Source organism: Salvelinus alpinus, chromosome 22 (assembly GCF_045679555.1).
Source record: "Salvelinus alpinus chromosome 22, SLU_Salpinus.1, whole genome shotgun sequence".
NCBI classification, from domain to species: domain Eukaryota; kingdom Metazoa; phylum Chordata; class Actinopteri; order Salmoniformes; family Salmonidae; genus Salvelinus; species Salvelinus alpinus.
The window spans coordinates 40,752,900-40,773,783 of NC_092107.1; the positions used below are offsets into that span (position 1 = coordinate 40,752,900).

General features: G+C 41.0%; 1 protein-coding gene across 2 annotated transcripts in view; it reads left to right on the top strand.

Annotated features, from left to right (window-relative positions):
• The window catches only part of dync2h1 (dynein cytoplasmic 2 heavy chain 1), a 337,560-nt gene that overhangs the window by 60,850 nt on the left and 255,826 nt on the right, over window positions 1-20,884 (top strand). For both annotated transcript variants that reach the window (XM_071360118.1, XM_071360119.1), the window contains 3 exons: window positions 8,134-8,271; window positions 11,943-12,056; window positions 13,166-13,326. In XM_071360118.1, coding sequence (XP_071216219.1) covers window positions 8,134-8,271; window positions 11,943-12,056; window positions 13,166-13,326 — 413 coding nt within the window. The remainder of the gene's footprint in view (window positions 1-8,133; window positions 8,272-11,942; window positions 12,057-13,165; window positions 13,327-20,884) is intronic.

Sequence of the window (20,884 nt, forward strand, 5' to 3'; positions counted from 1 at the left end):
AGGGCTTGATGGCATACCGGTAGAGGTATATCAAGTATTTTTTGATATACTAAAAGCTCCATTGTTAGATTGTTTTAACTACTCCTATAGAAATGGTAGTCTGTCAGGTACTCAGCAGGAAGGTCTGATTTCTCTATTATTAAAACAAGACCCAGATGGCAAATATAAAGACCCGGTCTATCTAAAAAACTGGAGACCCCTTACATTTCAATGTTGTGATGCAAAAATACTAGCAAAATGCATAGCACTCAGAATTAAAAGGGTTTTACCAGGTATTGTTCATCCTGATCAGACAGGTTTTTTACATGGACGATACATTGGAGATAATATACGACAACTACTAGAAATAATAGAACATCATGAAACATATAAGAAGCCAGGAATGGTATTTATAGCGGATTTTGAAAAGGCATTTGATAAAGTAAGACTGGATTTTATTCAATTTCGGTAATTCTCTTATAAAATGGGTATAAATAATGTATAGCAACCCCAGGTGTAAAATACACTGCTCAAAAAAATAAAGGGAACACTTAAACAACACAATGTAACTCCAAGTCAATCACACTTCTGTGAAATCAAACTGTCCACTTAGGAAGCAACACTGATTGACAATAAATTTCACATGCTGTTGTGCAAATGTAATAGACAAAAGGTGGAAATTATAGGCAATTAGCAAGACACCCCCAATAAAGGAGTGGTTCTGCAGGTGGTGACCACAGACCACTTCTCAGTTCCTATGCTTCCTGGCTGATGTTTTGGTCACTTTTGAATGCTGGCGGTGCTTTCACTCTAGTGGTAGCATGAGACGGAGTCTACAACCCACACAAGTGGCTCAGGTAGTGCAGCTCATCCAGGATGGCACATCAATGCGAGCTGTGGCAAGAAGGTTTGCTGTGTCTGTCAGCGTAGTGTCCAGAGCATGGAGGCGCTACCAGGAGACAGGCCAGTACATCAGGAGACGTGGAGGAGGCCGTAGGAGGGCAACAACCCAGCAGCAGGACCGCTACCTCCGCCTTTGTGCAAGGAGGAAGAGGAGGAGCACTGCCAGAGCCCTGCAAAATGACCTCCAGCAGGCCACAAATGTGCATGTGTCAGCATATGGTCTCACAAGGGGTCTGAGGATCTCATCTCGGTACCTAATGGCAGTCAGGCTACCTCTGGCGAGCACATGGAGGGCTGTGCGGCCCCACAAAGAAATGCCACCCCACACCATGACTGACCCACCGCCAAACCGGTCATGCTGGAGGATGTTGCAGGCAGCAGAACGTTCTCCACGGCGTCTCCAGACTCTGTCACGTCTGTCACATGTGCTCATGTGCTCAGTGTGAACCTGCTTTCATCTGTGAAGAGCACAGGGCGTCAGTGGCGAATTTGCCAATCTTGATGTTCTCTGGCAAATGCCAAACGGCCTGCACGGTGTTGGGCTGTAAGCACAACCCCCACCTGTGGACGTCGGGCCCTCATACCACCCTCATGGAGTCTGTTTCTGACCGTTTGAGCAGACACATGCACATTTGTGGCCTGCTGGAGGTCATTTTGCAATGCTCTGGCAGTGCTGTTTAAGTGTTCCCTTTATTTTTTTGAGCAGTGTAGTAAATAACGGCTACTTCTCAGAGTTTTGAATTGTCAAGAGGAGTTAAACAAGGGTGTCCGTTGTCACAATACCTATTCGCTATGGCCATCGAAATGATAGCTATTAAAATCAGATCCAATAACAACATTAGAGGATTAGAAATCCAAGGCTTAAAAACAAAGGTGTCCATGTATGCCGATGACTCAAGTTTTATGTTGAGTCCGCAAGTTAGATCCCTGCAATGTCTCATTAAAGATCTAGATAACTTTTCTGTACACTCTGGAGTAAAACCTAATTATGATGTACAATATGTGTACATATAAGTGTACAATATTACGTATTGGATCCTTAAAAAATACAACTTTTACATTACCTTGCAGCTTACCTATAAAATGGGCTGATGGTGCGGTAGACATACTCGGTATTCATATCACAAAAGATAAATAAGCTCTCCACAATGAATTTCAATAGAAACCTTGTAAAAATAGACAAGATCCTGCAACCATGGAGAGGTAAATACCTGTCTATTTATGGAAAAATTGCCCTGATTAACCTCTCTGGGATATGAAATCTCATAATTAAAATTCCTCAAACATACAACTATTATACACCATTTTAAAGATAAACTTCTTGTTAATCCAGCCACAGTGTCTGATTTCAAAAATGCTTTACGGCGAAAGCACACCTTGCAATTATGTTAGGTCAGCACCTAGTCACAGAAAACCATACAGCCATTTTCCAAAGAAGGAGAGGTGTCACAAAAGACAGAAATAGCATTAAAATGAATCACTAACCTTTGATGATCTTCACCGGATGGCACTCCCAGGACTCCATGTTAGACAATAAATGTGTGTTTTGTTCGATAAAGTTCATCTTTATGTCCAAAAACCTCAGTTGAAATTGGTGCGTTATGTTCAGAAATGCATTGTCTCAAACAAACATCCGGTGAAAGTGCAGAGAGCCACATCAAATTACAGAAATACTCACCATAAAGATTGATCTAAGATACAAGTGTTATACATACAATTATAGATAAACTTCTCCTTAATGCAACCGCTGTGTCAGATTTCAAAACAACTTTACGGTAAAAGCACACCATGCAATTATGTTAGGTCAGCGCCTAGCCACGGAAAAACATACAGCCATTTTTCAACCAAGCAGAGGTGTCACAAAACTCAGAAATAGCATTATAAATATTCACTTACCTTTGATGATCTTCATCGGAATGCACTCCCAGGAATCCCAGTTCCACAATAAATGTTTGTTTTGTTCGATAAAGTCCATCATTTATGTCCAAATACCTCCTTTTTGTTCGCGCGTTTAGTCCAGTAATCCAAATGCACGATGCGCAGGCACTAGGTCAGACGAAAAGTCAAAAAATTCCATTACAGTTTCTAGAAACATGTCAAACGATGTATAGAATCAATCTTTAGGATGTTTTTATCATAAATCTTCAATAATATTCCATCCGGACAATTCCTTTGTCTTTAGAAATGAAAGGGAACGCAGCTCGCTCTCACGGGTGCACGCGTGACTTAGTTCATGGCATTCTGCCAGACACCTGGTTCAAACAGCTCTTATTCGCTCCCCCTTCATAGTAGAAGCCTGAAACAAGGTTCTAAAGACTGTTGACATCTAGTGGAAGTCTGACCCCATTTACACTGTATATTGGATAGGCAAAGACTTGAAAACCTACAAATCTCAGATTTCCCACTTCCTGTTTGGATTTTTCCTCAGGTTTTTGCCTGCCATATGAGTTCTGTTATACTCACAGACATCATTCAAACAGTTTTAGAAACTTCAGAGTGTTTTCTATCCAAATCTACTAATGATATGCATGTTCTAGCTTCTGGGCCTGAGTAGCAGGCAGTTTACTCTGGGCACCTTATTCATCCAAGCTACTCAATACTGCCCCCCAGTCCCAAAGAAGTTAACTCCTTAGTCATATCTCAGTTTACTCACTTACTTATGGCGCTGCCTACTCCTGATTATTCGTTTTTCAAATCATATGAGCAAAAGATATTTCGCTTTATCTGGGAAGCTAAACCAGACAAAATAAAACAAGCCTATCTATGTAATGAATATGAATTGGGTGGGTTGAGATTATTAAATATAAAAGCACTAAACCTCTCTCTAAAAGCTTCACTTATTCAACATTTTTACTTGAACCCTAAATGGTTCGCAAGTAGATTAATAAGAAAAGCTAATCCATTATTTAAAAATTGCATTTTTGCCTTTGTGCAGATTGCCATGTCTCATTTTCGATTAATTGAAAATGATACTTTTTTCAAATAAGCATTGCAGAGCTGGCTACAATTTCAATTTCATCTCCCTGAAAAGATAGAACAAATATTATGGCAGAACTCAAATGTGCTGGTTGATAAAATACCTGTATTTATGGGAAAGATGTTTGAAAAGGGTATTTTGTTCTTAAATGATATTGTAAATTGTAATGGTAGAGTTATGTCCTTCATGGAGTTATCAGAATTTTACAGGAAGGTCTGCTCAATCCAAGAGTACAACCAATTGATTACGGCATTGCCCCAAAAATGGAGGAGGCAGGTGGCAGCTGGAGGAGGTAGGGAACTGGTCTGTCTGCCCAATATAAAGGATCAAAATGGAGGAGGCAGTTGGCAGCAGGAGGAGGTAGGGAACTGGTCTGTCTGCCCAATATAAAGGATCAAAATGGAGGAGGCAGGTGGCAGCTGGAGGAGGTAGGGAACTGGTCTGTTTGCCCAATATAAAGGATCAACATGGAGGAGGCAGGTGGCAGCAGGAGGAGGTAGGGAACTGGTCTGTCTGCCCAATATAAATGATCAAAATGGAGGAGGCAGGTGGCAGCTGGAGGAGGTAGGGAACTGGTCTGTCTGCCCAATATAAAGGATCAAAATGGAGGAGGCAGGTGGCAGCAGGAGGAGGAATGGAACTGGTCTGTCTGCCCAATATAAATGATCAAAATGGAGGAGGCAGGTGGCAGCTGGAGGAGGTAGGGAACTGGTCTGTCTGCCCAATATAAAGGATCAAAATGGAGGAGGCAGGTGGCAGCAGGAGGAGGAATGGAACTGGTCTGTCTGCCCAATATAAAGGATCTAAACTGGCAGAGGAATAAAACTAGCATAAATACCAGTTTCATTTGAGGACCAGGATGTTGACAACTGTGCAATACAGATTGCAAAATAGTTGGGAAGAGATGTTTGATGTACCGATTGCATGGTACAGGGTGTATGAGTTGATCTATAAAACAACGCAAGATTCAAGACTTCGTGCTTTTCAGCTAAAATTATTATATAGAATTCTTGCCACCAAACAAAATGTTGAATATTTGGGGCATAAAATCATCGAAGCTCTGCAGATTTTGTTGTGAGGATACAGAATCAATAGACCATTTATTTTGGTATTGCCCTCAGGTAGCCTGTTTCTGGTCTCAGGTTCAGGAATGGCTGAAAATGCATAGCATTGATCTAAAATTGACCCTAGAAATAGTACTGTTAGGAGATCTGGAGAGACCTGGTCAGTCAATTACTAATACTCTTTGTAAAAGTATTTATCTTCAACACGCAATCTGTATATTCGATTAGATAGATTGAAATTGTACGTTAAACATCACAACATAGTTGAAAGATATGTGTTGCGTAGAAACACGATGTGGGTGGCCAGCAGAGATAGATGGGATGGGCTGAGGGTTGGTATGTGGAATTGGAGACAAGTGGGAGTGGAGTTGCTGTGTGAGAGAGAGAATGATGGTCAAAAGATAAAGGGGAAAAAAGTCAAAATAAAACATAATAAAAGTACATTTGAATGACACTAAGTGGCAGTGTTTTTACAACTAATGCCGGTTTGCCTGAGGTGTTTGTACACATGCATACACACACTCTCATTCAAATAAACACTTACAAGAACACACACATACATGTAATAGTGCCAGACATGCACACAAACAAATAAAGTAGTCATTGCTGTTATGATTTCAGATGTCCTTGATGTCCTTTGTTTAAATATATATATTTTTTTTTTGCATTGTTGTTTACTGTTTTCTTCTGTCTTTTCCATTTTTCTCTTTAGTTCATTCTCTTGGTTGTTGGTGCATTGGGGGGTTCTTGGGGGTGGGGAATGGAATTAATTGTATTTTATATATTTTTTCTTCCGGGGGGGGGAGGGGGACTGTGTGAGGGGTCTCAAATAGTTGAGGGACAGCTATTGGGAAACTTTGGGGGGGATCTTGGAGGGTTCGGGTTTCACAAGATTGTGATCATGAAAAAGGAAACTATGACATATATTTTATATCACTATCATGCACACGCAAAAGGATGGCTCTGTTGCGGAAAGACTGATACATGTTTGATAGTGTCTTGATGCTGTATTGTTTGTCCTTCATGTTTTAATACTTTAATGTTACCTCTTCTTTGTGTTTTTTGTAATTAACACTATATACACACACTATATACACACACACACCATATACACACACTATATACACACACACCATTTACACACTATATACACACACACCATATACACACACAACATTTACACACACCATATTCAAACACTATATACACACACACTTTAATATACACACACTATATACGCTACCATTCAAAAGTTTGGGGCCACTTAGAAATGTCCTTATTTTTTAAAGAAAAGCAAGAAAATGTGTCCGTTAAAATAACATAAAATTGATCAGAAATACAGTGTAGACATTGTTAATTTTGTACATGACTATTGTAGCTGGAAACAGCTGATTTTTAATGGAATATCTACATAGGTGTACAGAGGCCTATTATCAGCAACCATCACTCCTGTGTTCCAATGGCACGTTGTGTTAGCTAATCCAGGTTTATCATTTTAAAAGGCTAATTGATCATTAGAAAACTCTTTTGCAATTATGTTAGCACAGCTGAAAACTGTTGTCCGGATTAAAGAAGCAATAAAACTGTCCTTCTTTAGACTAGTTGAGTATCTGGAGCATCAGCATTTGTGGGTTCGATTATAGGCTCAAAATGGCCAGAAACAAATAACAAAAAAACAAAAAAAGATATATATTTAACCTTTATTTAACCAGGTAGGCTAGTTGAGAACAAGTTCTCATTTACAACTGCGACCTTGCCAAGATAAAGCAAAGCAGTTCGACACAGACAACAACACAGAGTTACACATGGAATAAACAAACATACAATCAATAATACAGTAGAAAAAGTCTACATACAGTTTCTTCTGAAACTCGTCAGTCTATTCTTGTTCTGAGAAATGAAGGCTATTCCATGCGAGAAATTGCCAAGAAACTGAAGATCATGTACAATGCTGTGTACTACTCCCTTCACCGAACAGCGTAAACTGTCTCTAACCAGAATAGAAAGAGGAGTGGGAGGCCCTGGTGCACAACTGAGCAATAGGCCAAGTACATTAGAGTGTCTAGTTTGAGAAACAGACGCCTCACAAGTCCTCAACTGGCAGCTTCATTAAATAGTACCCGCAAACACCAGTTTCGACATCAACAGTGAAGAGGCGACTCCGGGATGCTGGCCTTCTAGGTAGAGTTGCAAAGAAAAAGCCATATCTCAGACTGGCCAATAAAAAGAAAAGATTAAGATGGGCAAAACAACACAGACACTGGACAGAGGAAGATTGGAAAAAAGTGTTATGGACAGACAAATCTAAGTTTGAGGTGTTGCAGACAAAATGAAAAGATGCTGGAGGAGTGCTTGATGCCATCTGTCAAGCATGGTGGAGGCAATGTGATGGTCTGGGGGTGCTTTGATGGTTGTAAAGTGGGGGATTTGTTCAGGGTAAAAGGGATCTTGAAGGAAGGCTATCACTCCATTTTGCAACGCCATGCCATACCCTGTGGACGGCACTTAATTGGAGCCAATTTCCTCCTACAACAGGACAATGACCCAAACCACAGCTCTAAACTATGCAATAACTATTGAGGGAAGAAGCAGTCAGCTGGCATTCTGTCTATAATGGAGTGGCCAGCACAGTCACCGGATTTCAACCCTATTGAGCTGTTGTGGGAGCAGCTTGACCGTATGGTACGTAAGACATGCCCATCAAGCCAATCCAACTTGTGGGAGGTGCTTCAGGAAGCATGGGGTGAAATCTCTTTAGATTACCTCAACAAATTGACAACTAGAATGCCAAATGTCTGCAAGGCTGTAATTGCTGCAAATTATTCTTTGACGAAATCAATTAAAAATCTTTTTTTTTAAATCTATTTATCTATTTCCTATTCATTTTACAACTGATTTCATGTATCTTTTCATGGAGAACAAGGACATTTCTAAGTGACTCCAAACTTTTGAACGGTGGTGTACACACACTAAACACACACCATATACACACACACTATATACACACACACACTATATACACACCATATACACATACTTAGCATTCACTTACAGTAATGCTCACACACAAACTCCCTGCAGCAGTGCATATGCAGATGTATGTGTTAAGTGTATCTTGTTTAGGATGAAACAGTCTGCTGAATGAACATATGAACATATATCATGAGACCTAATTGTGACATCTGATGTGGTTGGCTTTCCCCCCCCCAGGCGGGCGTGTCTAAGCTGAACGAAGCGAAGGCATTGGTGGATGAGCTGAAGAGGCGGGCCGCTGAGCAGAGCACTCTGCTGAGGACCAAACAGCAGGAGGCAGACTCAGCCTTGCAGGAGATCACCACCTCTATGCAGGTGTGTGTGTGTGTGTGTGTGTGCTTGTGCGCGCGTGAGCATTGGAGTGTGCCGGTACATTTGTGTATAGTTGTTTCTCTGAGCATGAGCTGTCTTTGTGCGTAGGTGTGTGTGGAGCGTGACAAGTCTCTTTGACACCTCTTTAAGCCTCCGGTGGACAGGCCTGGTTGTCCGATTCGCCAAGCCGTTTCCGTGACAACTGCTGAGCAGATTCTAATAACAGCTTCTCTCTGTCTCTCTGTCTCTCTCTCTCTGTCTCCCTGTCTCTGTCTATCTCTCTCTCTCTCTGTCTCTCTGTCTCTCACTCTTCTCTGTCTTGGACAGCTATTAATTATTTCCCTCCCATAATTCACCCTGATTATTCATAAGCCCACCGTGCATGGCCTGCCACCCTCGGATCCCAGAGATGTGTTTGTGTGTGTGTGTTTGTAATGTGTGTGTGTTTGTAATGTGTTTGTGTGTTGTCTGGGCTGGCTTGTGATGTGGCAGTGATCTACTGGGACAGGGGTCCCCACAGGGACTTCCATCTCCTTCAGGCTAAGGTTTTGCACCAACTTTTCATCCAAACTTTCTCTGTGTCTTTGCCCTTCTCTCTACCTGCTACGCTCTACCGCATAGCTTGAGTGAGTGTGTCCTCATACTTCATAGCTAATGTTTTCTGTTTCTTCCACTTTCCTCTTCTCCCTGATGGGTTGATGTATTGGGGAAAGCTCTGTTCATTAGTGAAGATATCTCACCATCTCTCTCCTCAGTCACAGAGATGGAGGGAAAGAGAGAGAGAGGGAGGGCATACAGTACCAGTCAAAAGTTTGGACAGACCTACTCATTAAAGGGTTTTTCTTTATTTTGACTATTTTCTGCATTGTAGAATAATAGTGAAGACATCAAGTCTATGAAATAACACATATGGAATCATGCTGTAACCAAAAAAGTGTTAACCTTTCTAGGACACACGCTCTGCTAGCGGAACCCCCCCACAACATTCCGCTGAAAAGGAAGCGTGGGAAATTCAAAAATATTTTTTAGAAATATGTAACTTTCACACATTAACAAGTCCAATACAGCAAAGGAAAGATAAACATCTTGTTAATCTATCCATCGTGTCCGATTAAAAAAAAAAATGCTTTACAGCGAAAACACAACATATGTTATGTTAGAGCACCACCAAGTTCAAAAAACACACAGCCATTTTCCCAGCCAAAGATAGGAGTCACAAAAACAGAAATAGAGATCAAATTAATCACTAACCTTTGATGATCTTCATCAGATGACACTCATAGAACATCATGTTACACAATACATGTATTTTTTGTTCGATAATGTGCATATTTATATCCAAAGATCTTAGTTTACATTGGCGCCATGTTCAGAAATGCCTCCAAAATATCCGGAGAAATTGCAGAGGGCCACGTCAAATAACAGAAATACTCATCATACACTTTGATGAAAGATACATGTTTTACATAGAATTAAAGATACACTTGTTCTTAATGCAACCGCTGTGTCAGATTTAAAAAAAACTTTACGGAAAAAGCACACCATGCAATAATCTGAGACGGCGCTCAAATATAAATAACATTTCTCCGCCATGTTGGAGTCAACAGAAATACGAAATGACATCATAAATATTCCCTTACCTTTGAATATCTTCATCAGAATGCATTCCCAGGAATCCTAGTTCGACAATAAATTGTTGTTTTGTTGTCAATGTCAATTATTTACGTCCAAATAGCTGCTTTTGCTAGCGCGTTTAGTACACATATCCAAACGCTCGTGCAAGTCACGCATAACGTCTGACGAAAACTTCAAAAAGTTATATTACAAGTCGAATAAACTGGTCAAACTTAGTAGAGAATCAATCTTCAGGATGTTGTTATCATATATATCCAATAACGTTCCAACCGGAGAATTCCTTCATGTCTATAAAAGTTATGGAACGCAAGGCGATATCATGAGAAATGCACGTGACCAGGAACTGGCAATCTGCCAGACCACTGACTGAAACACCTCCCATCCGGTCCCACATCACAGTATACACTTCATTCAACGTTCTACCGACTGTTGACATCTAGTGGAAGGCGTAGGAAGTGCAAACAAATCCATATCTTCCTGGGATTTGAATAGACGATGAGTAGAAAAAACACCAGCCTCAGAATTTCCACTTCCTGTTTGGAAGTTTGCCTGCCATATGAGTTCTGTTTTACTCACAGACATAATTCAAACAGTTTTAGAAACTTCAGAGTGTTTTCTATCCAATAGTAATAATAATATGCATGTATTAGCATCTGGGACAGAGTAGGAGGCAGTTTACTATGGGCACACAATTAATCCAAAGTGAAAATGCTGCCCCCTATCCCGAAAAAGTTAAACAAATCAAAATACATTTTATAGTTGAGATTCTTCAAAGTAGCCATCCTTTGCCTTTATGACGTATTTGCATACTCTTGCTGGTTAAGTGTGCCTTGAATTCTAAATAAATCACTGACAGTGTCACCAGCAAAGCCCCCCCCACATCATCACACCTCCTCCTCCATGCTTCACGGTGGAAACCACACATGCGGAGATCATCCGTTCACCTACTCTGCGTCTCAGAGACACTGCGTTTGGAACCAAAAATCCAAATAAAATTTGGGCTCATCAGACCAAAGGACAGATTTCCACCGGTCTAATGTCCATTGCTCGTGTTTCTTGATCCAAGCAAGTCTCTTCTTCTTTTTGGTGTCCTATTAGTAGTGGTTTCTTCACAGTAATTCAACCATGAAGGCCTGAATCACATAGTCTCCTCTGAACAGTGTGTGTCTGTTACTTGAACTCTGTGAAGCATTTATTTGGGCTTCAATTTCTGAGGCTGGTAACTCTAATGAATTCATCCTCTGCAGCAGAGGTAACTCTGGGTCTTCCTTTCCTGTGAGGGTCCCCATGAGAGCCAATTACATCATAGCGCTTGATGGTTTTTGCGACTGCACTTGAAGAAACCCTGCCTTGTCACAACACAACTGATTGGCTCAAATGCATTAAGAAGGAATGAAATTCCACAAATTAACTTTTAACAAGGCACTCCTGTTATTTGAAATGGATTCCATGTGACTACCACATGAAGCTGGTTGAGAGAATGCCAAGAGTGTGCAAAGCTGTCATCAAGGCAAAGGGTGGCAACTTTGAAGAATCTCAAATATAAAATATATTTTGATTTGTTTACACTTTTTTGGTTACTGCATGATTCCATATGTGTTATTTCATAGTTTTGATGTCATCACTATAGTTCTACAATGTAGAAAATAGTAAAGAATAAAAAAAAACACTTGAATGAGTAGGTGTATCCAAACCTTTGACTGGTAGTGTAATTGAGCTGTCAGTGAATGAGGGGTGTGAGTTTAGGGAGTGTAATTAGGAGGCAGATGCGTCCTTGTGGGCAGAAACAACTCTCCCATGTAGCTGCAGACAGGAGACAGGGAGTTGGAGGGATGGGGGTAAATTAGGAGGTTGAGGGGAGGAGGGATGGGAAGAGAGGGAGGATGAGGGGAGAGAATGAGGTGGTAGAAATGTGACATTTGTTTTGATTTCGATGATTGGTAATGAAAAGTCAGTCTCCCTCCCTCTATCTCATCTTTCACCTGAGCCAGAATGGATTCCATCACTTCCTCACCTCCCCTCTTTGCTCTGAGTTTCAGAATGCCAGTGACCAGAAGACTGAGATGGAGAAAATCAAAGGGAAGATTGCTCAGGAGGTGTCTAAGTGTGAAGAGAGGAAGGGGAAAATAGACGACGAGCTGAGAGAAGTACAGGTGAAAACAACCAGAATATCCTCACAATACATGTCCCCACATTCACATCTCTGTATTTTCTGTTGTTTTACCTGTTGTTTTACCTCTGTTGTTATAGCTGTTGTTTTACCTGTTGTTTTACCTGTTGTTGTACCTGTTGTTTTACCTCTGTTGTTTTACCTGTTGTTTTACCTCTGTTGTTTTACCTCTGTGTTGTACCTGTTGTTGTACCTGTTGTTGTACCTGTTGTTTTACCTCTGTTGTTTTACCTCTGTTGTTTTACCTGTTGTTGTACCTGTTGTTGTACCTGTTGTTTTACCTCTGTTGTTTTACCTCTGTGTTGTTTTACCTCTGTTGTTTTACCTCTGTACTGTTTTACCTGTTGTTTTACCTCTGTTGTTATACCTGTTGTTTTACCTGTTGTTATAGCTGTTTTTTTTACCTCTGTTGTTATAGCTGTTGTTTTACCTCTGTTGTTATAGCTGTTGTTTTACCTCTGTTGTTATAGCTGTTGTTTTACCTCTGTTGTTATAGCATGATATTTTACCTCTGTTTTTAGACTGTTGTTTTACCTCTGTTGTTTTACCTCTGTGTTGTTTTACCTGTTGTTTTACTTCTGTTGTTTTACCTCTGTATTGTTTTACCTGTTGTTTTACCTCTGTGTTGTTTTACCTTTGTTGTTATAGCTGTTGTTTTACCTCTGTATTGTTTTACCTGTTGTTGTACCTGTTGTTTTACCTCTGTTGTTGTACCTGTTGTTGTACCCCTGTTGCTGTACCTGTTGTTTTACCTGTTGTTTTACTTCTGTTGTTTTACCTGTTGTTGTACCTGTTGTTGTACCTCTGTTGTTTTACCTGTCGTTTTAGAGGATACTGGATACACCAACACAATCAAACACAGGTTTTGTCCATAGTCCAACAGCATAGCTGGCCTACATTTAACCTGGATAAGGCAGAGTGTGCTGTAGGGAACATCAAATCACAGACACATTCACACACCTGATCTTTGTTTAATCTGTATGTGTGTGTGTGTGTGTGTGTGTGTGTGTGTGTGTGTGTGTGTGTGTGTGTGTGTGTGTGTGTGTGTGTGTGTGTGTGTGTGGCGCATTGTATGTGTGTATTTGTCTGTAGCCCCTGGTGGATGAGGCTAAGCGAGCTGTGGGGAACATCAAGCCAGAGTCTCTTTCAGAGATCCGCTCCCTGAGGATGCCACCTGACGTTATCAGAGACATCCTGGAGGGGGTGCTGCGACTCATGGGCATATTCGACACCTCCTGGGTCAGCATGAAGAGGTGAGAGATGCGGAGGGAGGAAAGGAGGTGGGGAGAGAAGGAGGAAAGGAGAGGGAGAGAGAACTAGATATTTAGTGAAAGGGAGATTTAGGGAGATAGACCTAGAAGAGTGATACAGAGAGAGATAGAGGGTGATGTAGGGCCTAGAGGTTGACACAGGAACAGGACTCATGCGGGTCTTGTGTGTCCCGCGGGATTCTGACAGGAATGGGAGTGAAGCTGTAGAGTCAAGTTCAGGACATGATGTGACTGGATCAACAGTCCACAGGAACGGGTAGTACAGGAACAGTCATAAACTGCATTTTTGTGGCGGAAATATGTTGTGTAGAACATTATATCAAAAATATGTGTAGGCTTGGCCTAATATAGTTTACTTAATAAAAAATAACAAAAATCGTAATTTCCCCACTCCCCCTTCTGTCGGCTCATTCTTGCGCCTCACTCCACTTGTAGCCACTCACTGGCTACCCCAGATACCAACCTACGATAGTAGGCTCAATGATGAAGCCTTCAATAGAGGAATTATAACATCTTGTTGCAGCCAAGGACCCATCACTAACATTAACATTAGAGCCAAGGAAAGAACAATGTTTTAGCTACATCTGATGGAGTTGTGTAACGGCTGTCCTCCTCCTCATCTGAGGAGGAGTAGTAACAAGGATCGGAGGACCAATGCGCAGCGTGGTACGTGTTCATGCTTTTTATTAACGAACGAACACAGAAACAAAAACAATAAACGATACGTGAAATACAAACCGAAACAGTTCCGTGTGGAACAAACACTGACACGGAAAATAAACACCCACGAAACCCAGGTGGAAAAAGGCTACCTAAGTATGATTCTCAATCAGAGACAACTAACGACACCTGCCTCTGATTGAGAATCATACCAGGCCAAATGAAAAAACAAACATAGAAAAACAAACATAGATAACCCACCCAACTCACGCCCTGACCACACTAAAATAAAGAAATAACAAAAGAACTAGGGTCAGAACGTGACAAGTTGTCTTTGACAATGAAGCAACCCAGTACACAGCTTGTAAAAAATGCTGCAGTTTAATCAAATAGGCTATCAACCGAAATGTGGGACAATTGGCCTGCGACATAGCTGCTCTACTCCCAACAACTTTACTGTCAATCCCAATAGTTTGCATATTTAACTAAACCCATCTCAGGTGAAGAGTGAAGTAAAGATAGGATGACTTATGCAGTACTGCCGTTCAGGTTTTCTTAATTTTGATGTTGTAAATGTTCCTATGTGGCAGTGCTCAGCTGTAGGCTATAGTTTCATGCCTGTACTGTCTGTCCTCATCCTCCAGCTTTAATCAATCTACATGTACAGTTGAAGTCAGACGTTTACCTACATTTAGGTTGGAATCATTAAATCTTGTTATTCAACCACTCCACACATTTCTTGTGAACAAACTATAGTTTTGGCAAGTCAGTTAGGACATCTACTTGTGCATGACACAAGTAATTTTTCCAACAATTGTTTACAGACAGAATTTTTTCACTTATAATTCACTGTATCACAATTCCAGTGGGTCAGAAGTTTACATACATTAAGTTGACTGAGCCTTTAAACAGCTTCTAAAATTCCAGAAAATTATGTCATGTCTTTAGAAGCTTCTGATAGGCTAATTGACATAATTTGAGTCAATTGGAGGTGCACCTGTGGATGTATTTCAAGGCCTACCTTCAAACTCAGCGTCTCTTTGCTTGACATCATGGGAAAATCAAAAGAAGTCAGCCAAGACCTCAGAAAAAAATTGTAGACCTCCACAAGTCTGGTTCATCCTTGGGAGCAATTTCCAAACGCCTAAAGGTAGCACGTTCATCTGTACAAACAATAGTACGCAAGTATAAACACCATGGGACCACGCAGCCGTCATACCGCTCAGGAAGGAGACGCGTTCTGTCTCCTAGAGATGAACGTATTTTGGTCGAAAAGTGCAAATCAATCCCAGAACAACAGCAAAGCACCTTGTGAAGATTCTGGAGGAAACGGGTACAAAAGTATCTATATCCACAGTAAAACGAGTCCCTTATTGACAGAACCTGAAAGGCCGCTCAGCAAGGAAGAAGCCAGTGCTCCAAAACCGCCATAAAAAGTCAGACTTTTTGGAGAAATGACCTCTGGTCTGATGAAACAAAGATAGAACTGTTTGGCCATAATGACCATCATTATGTTTGAAGGAAAAAGGGGGAGGCTTGCAAGCCGAAGAACACCATCCAAACCGTGAAGCACAGGGGTGGCAGTATCATGTTCTGGGGGTGCTTTGCTGCAGGAGAGACTGGTGCACTTCACAAAATAGATGGCATCATGAGGAAGAAACATTATGTGGATATATTGAAGCAACATCTCAAGACATCAGTCAGGAAGTTAAAGCTTGGTCGCAAATTGGTCTTCCAAATAGACAATGACTCCATGCATACTTCAAAAGTTGTGGCAAAATGGCATAAGGACAACAAAGTCAAGGTATTGGAGTGGCCATCACAAAGCCCTGACCTCAATCCTATAGAACATTTGTGGGCAGGACTGAAAAAGCATGTGCAAGCAAGGAAGCCTACAAACCTGACTTAGTTACACCAATTATTTTCAATAATTTCTAAACAAACACAATAGCCTACATACAGTACCAGTCAAAAGTTTGGACACACGTACTCATTCAAGGGTTTTTCTTTATTTTCACAATTTTCTACATTGTACAATAATAGTGAAAACATCAAAACTATGAATAAAAAAGAAAAAATTGATATATTTTTTTATTTATTTCACCTTTATTTATCCAGGTAGGTCAGTTGAGAACAACTTCTCATTTACAACTGCGACCTGGCCAAGATAAAGCAAAGCAGTGCGACACAAACAACAACACAGTTACACATGGGATAAAAAAACGTACAGTCAATAACACAATTGAAAAATATATATACAGTGTGTGCAAATGTATTAAGATTAGGGAGGTAAGGCAATAAATAGGCCATAGTGGCGAAATAATTACAATTTAGCAATTAAACACTGGAGTGAAGGATGTGCAGAAGATGAATGTGCAAGTAGAGATACTGGGGGGCAAAGGAGCAAAAAAATAAAAAATACAATATAGGGATGAGGTAGTTGGTTGGGCTATTTACAGATGGGCTGTGTACAGGTGCAATGATCTGTGAGCTGCTCTGACTGCTGATGCTAAAAGTTAGTGAGGGAGATATGAGTCTCCAGCTTCAGTGATTTTTGCAATTCATTCCAGTCATTGGCAGCAGAGAACTGGAAGGTAAGGTGGCCAAAAGAGGAGTTGGCTTTGGCGAATACCAGTGAAATATACCTGCTGGAGCGCGTGCTACGGGTGGGTGCTGCTATGGTGACCAGTGAGCTGAGATAAGGTGGTGCTTTACTTTGCAAAGACTTATAGATGACCTGGAGCCAGTGGGTTTGGCGACGAGTATGAAGCGAGGGCCAGCCAACGAGAGCATACAGGTCGCAGTGGTGGGTAGTATATGGGGCTTTGGTGTCAAAACGGATGGCACTGTGATAGACTGCATCCAATTTGTTGAGTAGAGTGTTGGAGGCTATTTTGTAAATGACATCGCCAAAGTCGAGGATTGGTAAGATGGTCAGTTTTACAAGGGTATGATTGGCAGCATGAGTGAAGGATGCTTTGTTGTGAAATAGGAAGCCGATTCTAGATTTGATTTTGGATTGGAGATGTTTAATGTGAGTCTGTAAGGAGAGTTTACAGTCTAATAATGACACAATGGAATGTAGCCATCCTTTGCCTTGATGACAGCCTTGCACACTCTTGGCATTCTCTCAAACAACTTCACCTGGAATGCTTTCCCAACAGTCTTGAAGGAGTTCCCACATATGCTGAGCACTTGTTGGCTGCTTTTCCTTCACTCAGCGGTCCAACTCATTCCAAGCCATCTCAATTGGGTTGAGGTCGGGTGATTGTGGAGGCCAGGTCATCTGATGCAGCACTCCATCACTCTCCTTCTTGGTCAAATAACCCTTACACTGCCTGGAGGTGTGTTGTCATGTTGAAAAACAAATTATTTTACCACTAAGCGCAAACCAGATGGGATGGCGTATTGTTGCGGAATGCTGTGGTAGCCATGCTGGTTAAGTGTGCCTTGAATTCTAAATGAATCACAGACAGTGTCACCAGCAAAGCACCATCACACCTCCTCCTCCATACTTCACGGTGGGAACCACAAATGCGGAGATCATCCGTTCACCTTTTTATTTTTTATTTTTTTTATTTAACCTTTATTTAACTAGTCAAGTCAGTTAAGATCAAATTCTTATTTACAATGACGGCCTACCAAAAAGCAAAAGGCCTCCTGTGGGGACGGTCCTGGGATAAAAATATATACAGTGGGGAGAACAAGTATTTGATACACTGCCGATTTTGCAGGTTTTCCTACTTACAAAGCATGTAGAGGTCTGTCATTTTTATCATAGGTACACTTCAACTGTGAGAGACGGAATCTAAAACAAAAATCCAGAAAATCACATTGTATGATTTTTAAGTAATTAATTTTCATTTTATTGCATGACATAAGTATTTGATACATCAGAAGCAGAACTTAATATTTGGTACAGAAACCTTTGTTTGCAATTACAGAGATTATACGTTTCCTGTAGTTTTTGACCAGGTTTGCACACACTGCAGCAGGGATTTTGGCCCACTCCTCCATACAGACCTTCTCCAGATCCTTCAGGTTTCGGGGCTGTCGCTGGGCAATACGGACTTTCAGCTCCCTCCAAAGATTTATACAGGTAACAAGTTCAAACAGGTGCAGTTAATACAGGTAATGAGTGGAGAACAGGAGGACTTCTTAAAGAAAAACTAACAGGTCTGTGAGAGCCAGAATTCTTACTGGTTGGTAGGTGATCAAATACTTATGTCATGCAATAAAATGCAAATTAATTACTTAAAAATCATACAATGTGATTTTCTGGATTTTTATATTCCGTCTCTTGAAGTGTACCTATGATAAAAATTACAGACCTCTACATGCTTTGTAAGTAGGAAAACCTGCAAAATCAGCTTCAAAAGTTTGGGTTCACTTCCTTGTTTTCAATGAAAACATACATGAAATGAGTTGCAAAATTAATAGGAAATATAGTCAAGATGTTGACAAGGTTATAAATAATGATTTTCAATTGAAATAATAATTGTGTCCTTCAAACTTTGCTTTCGTCAAAGAATCTGCATCAATTACAGCCTCGCAGACCTTTGGTGTTCTAGTTGTCAATTTGTTGAGGTAATCAGAAGAGATTTCACCCCATGCTTACCTAAGCACCTCCCACAAGTTGGATTGGCTTGATGGGCACTTCTTACGTACCATACTGTCAACCTGCTCGCACAACAGCTCAATAGGGTTGAGATCTGGTGACTGTGCTGGCCACTCCGTTATAGACAGAATACCAGCTGACTGCTTCTTCCCTAAATAGTTCTTGCATAGTTTAGAGCTGTGGTTTGGGTCATTGTCCTGTTGTACTAGGAAATTGGCTCCAATTAAGCGTCGTCCACAGGGTATGGCATGGCGTTGCAAAATGGAGTGATAGCCTTCCTTCAAGATCCCTTTTACCCTGAACAAATCTCCCACTTTACCACCAAAACACCCCCAGACCATCACATTGCCTCCACCATGCTTGACAGATGGCGTCAAGCACTCCTCCAGCATATTTTCATTTTTTCTGCATCTCACGAATGTTCTTCTTTGTGATCCAAACACTTCAAACTTAGATTCGTCTGTCCATAACACTTTTTTCCAATCTTCCTCTGTCCAGTGTCTGTGTTCTTTTGCCCATCTTAATCTTTTCTTTTTATTGGCCAGTCTGAGATATGGCTTTTTCTTTGCAGCTCTACCTAGAAGGCCAGCATCCCGGAGTCACCTCTTCACTGTTGACGTTGAGACTAGTGTTTTGCGGGTACTATTTAATGAAGCTGCCAGTTGAGGACTTGTGAGGCGTCTGTTTCTCAAACTAGACACTCTAATGTACTTGGCCTATTGCTCAGTTGTGCACCAGGGCCTCCCACTCCTCTTTCTATTCTGGTTAGAGACAGTTTACGCTGTTCTGTGAAGGGAGTAGTACACAGCGTTGTACGAGATCTTCAGTTTCTTGGCAATTTCTCGCATGGAATAGCCTTCATTTCTCAGAACAAGAATAGATTGACAAGTTTCAGAAGAAAGTTCTTTGTTTCTGGCCATTTCTCGCCATTTCTGGCCATTCTGGCCATACAACTAGTCTAAAGAAAGCCAGTTTTATTGCCTCTTTAATCGGGACAACAGTTTTCAGCTGTGCTAACATTATTGCAAATGGGTTTTCAAATGATCAATTAGCCTTTTAAAGTGATACACTTGGATTAGCTAACACAACGTGCCATTGGAACACAGGAGTGATTGTTGCTGATAATGGGCCTCTGTACGCCTATGTAGATATTACATAAAAAATCAGCCATTGCCAACTACAATAGTCATTTTCAACATTAACAATGTCTACAACGCATTTCTGATCAATTTTATGTTATTTTAATGGACAAAAAATTAGCTTTTCTTTCAAAAACAAGGACATTTGTAAGTGACCCCATAATCTTTGAACGGTAGTGTAAATATAGGACAAAACACACATCACGACAAGAGAGAAAACACTGCATGAAGAGAGACCTATGACAACAACATTGCAAGGCAGCAAAACATGACAGCATGGTAGCAACACAACGTGACAACAACATGGTAGCAACACAACATGGTAGCAGCACAAAACATGGTACAAACACTATTGGGCACAGGCAACAGCACGAAGGGCAAGAAGGTAGAGACGACAATACATCACTTCAAAGCACCCTCATCTGTCAGTAAGAGTGTCCGTGATTGAGTCTTTCAATGAATAGATTGAGATAAAACTGTCCAGTGAGTGTTTGTTGCAGCTCGTTCCAGTCACTAGGTGCAGTGAACTGAAAAGAGGAGCGACTCATTAGAATTTGTTCTTAACTGACTTGCCTAGTTAAATAAGCAGTAGATATCTCAGATAGGGGGGAGTGAGGCCTAAGAGGCTTTTATAAATAAGCATGAACCAGTGGGTCTTGCGACGGGTATACAGAGATGACCAGTTTACAGTGGAGTATAGAGTGCAGTTATGTGTCCTATAAGGAGCATTGGTGGCAAATCTGATGGCAGAATGGTAAAGAACATCTAGCCCCTCGAGAGCACCCTTACCTGCCGATCTATAAATGACGTCTCTGTAATCTAGCATGGGTAGGATGGTCATCTGAATCAGGGTTAGTTTGGCAGCTGGGGTGAAAGAGGAGTGGTTACGATAGAGTAAACCAAGGCTAGATTTAACCTACTCTGCGTCTCACAAAGACACGCCGGTCAGAATCAAAAATCTGACATTTTTTGATCAGACCAAAGGACAAATTTCCACCGATCTCATGTCCATTGCTCGTGTTTCTTGGGCCAAGCAAGTCTTCTTCTTTTTGGTGTCCTTTAGTAGTGATTTCTTTGCAGCAATTCCACCATGAAGGCCTGATTCACACAGTCTCCTCTGAAC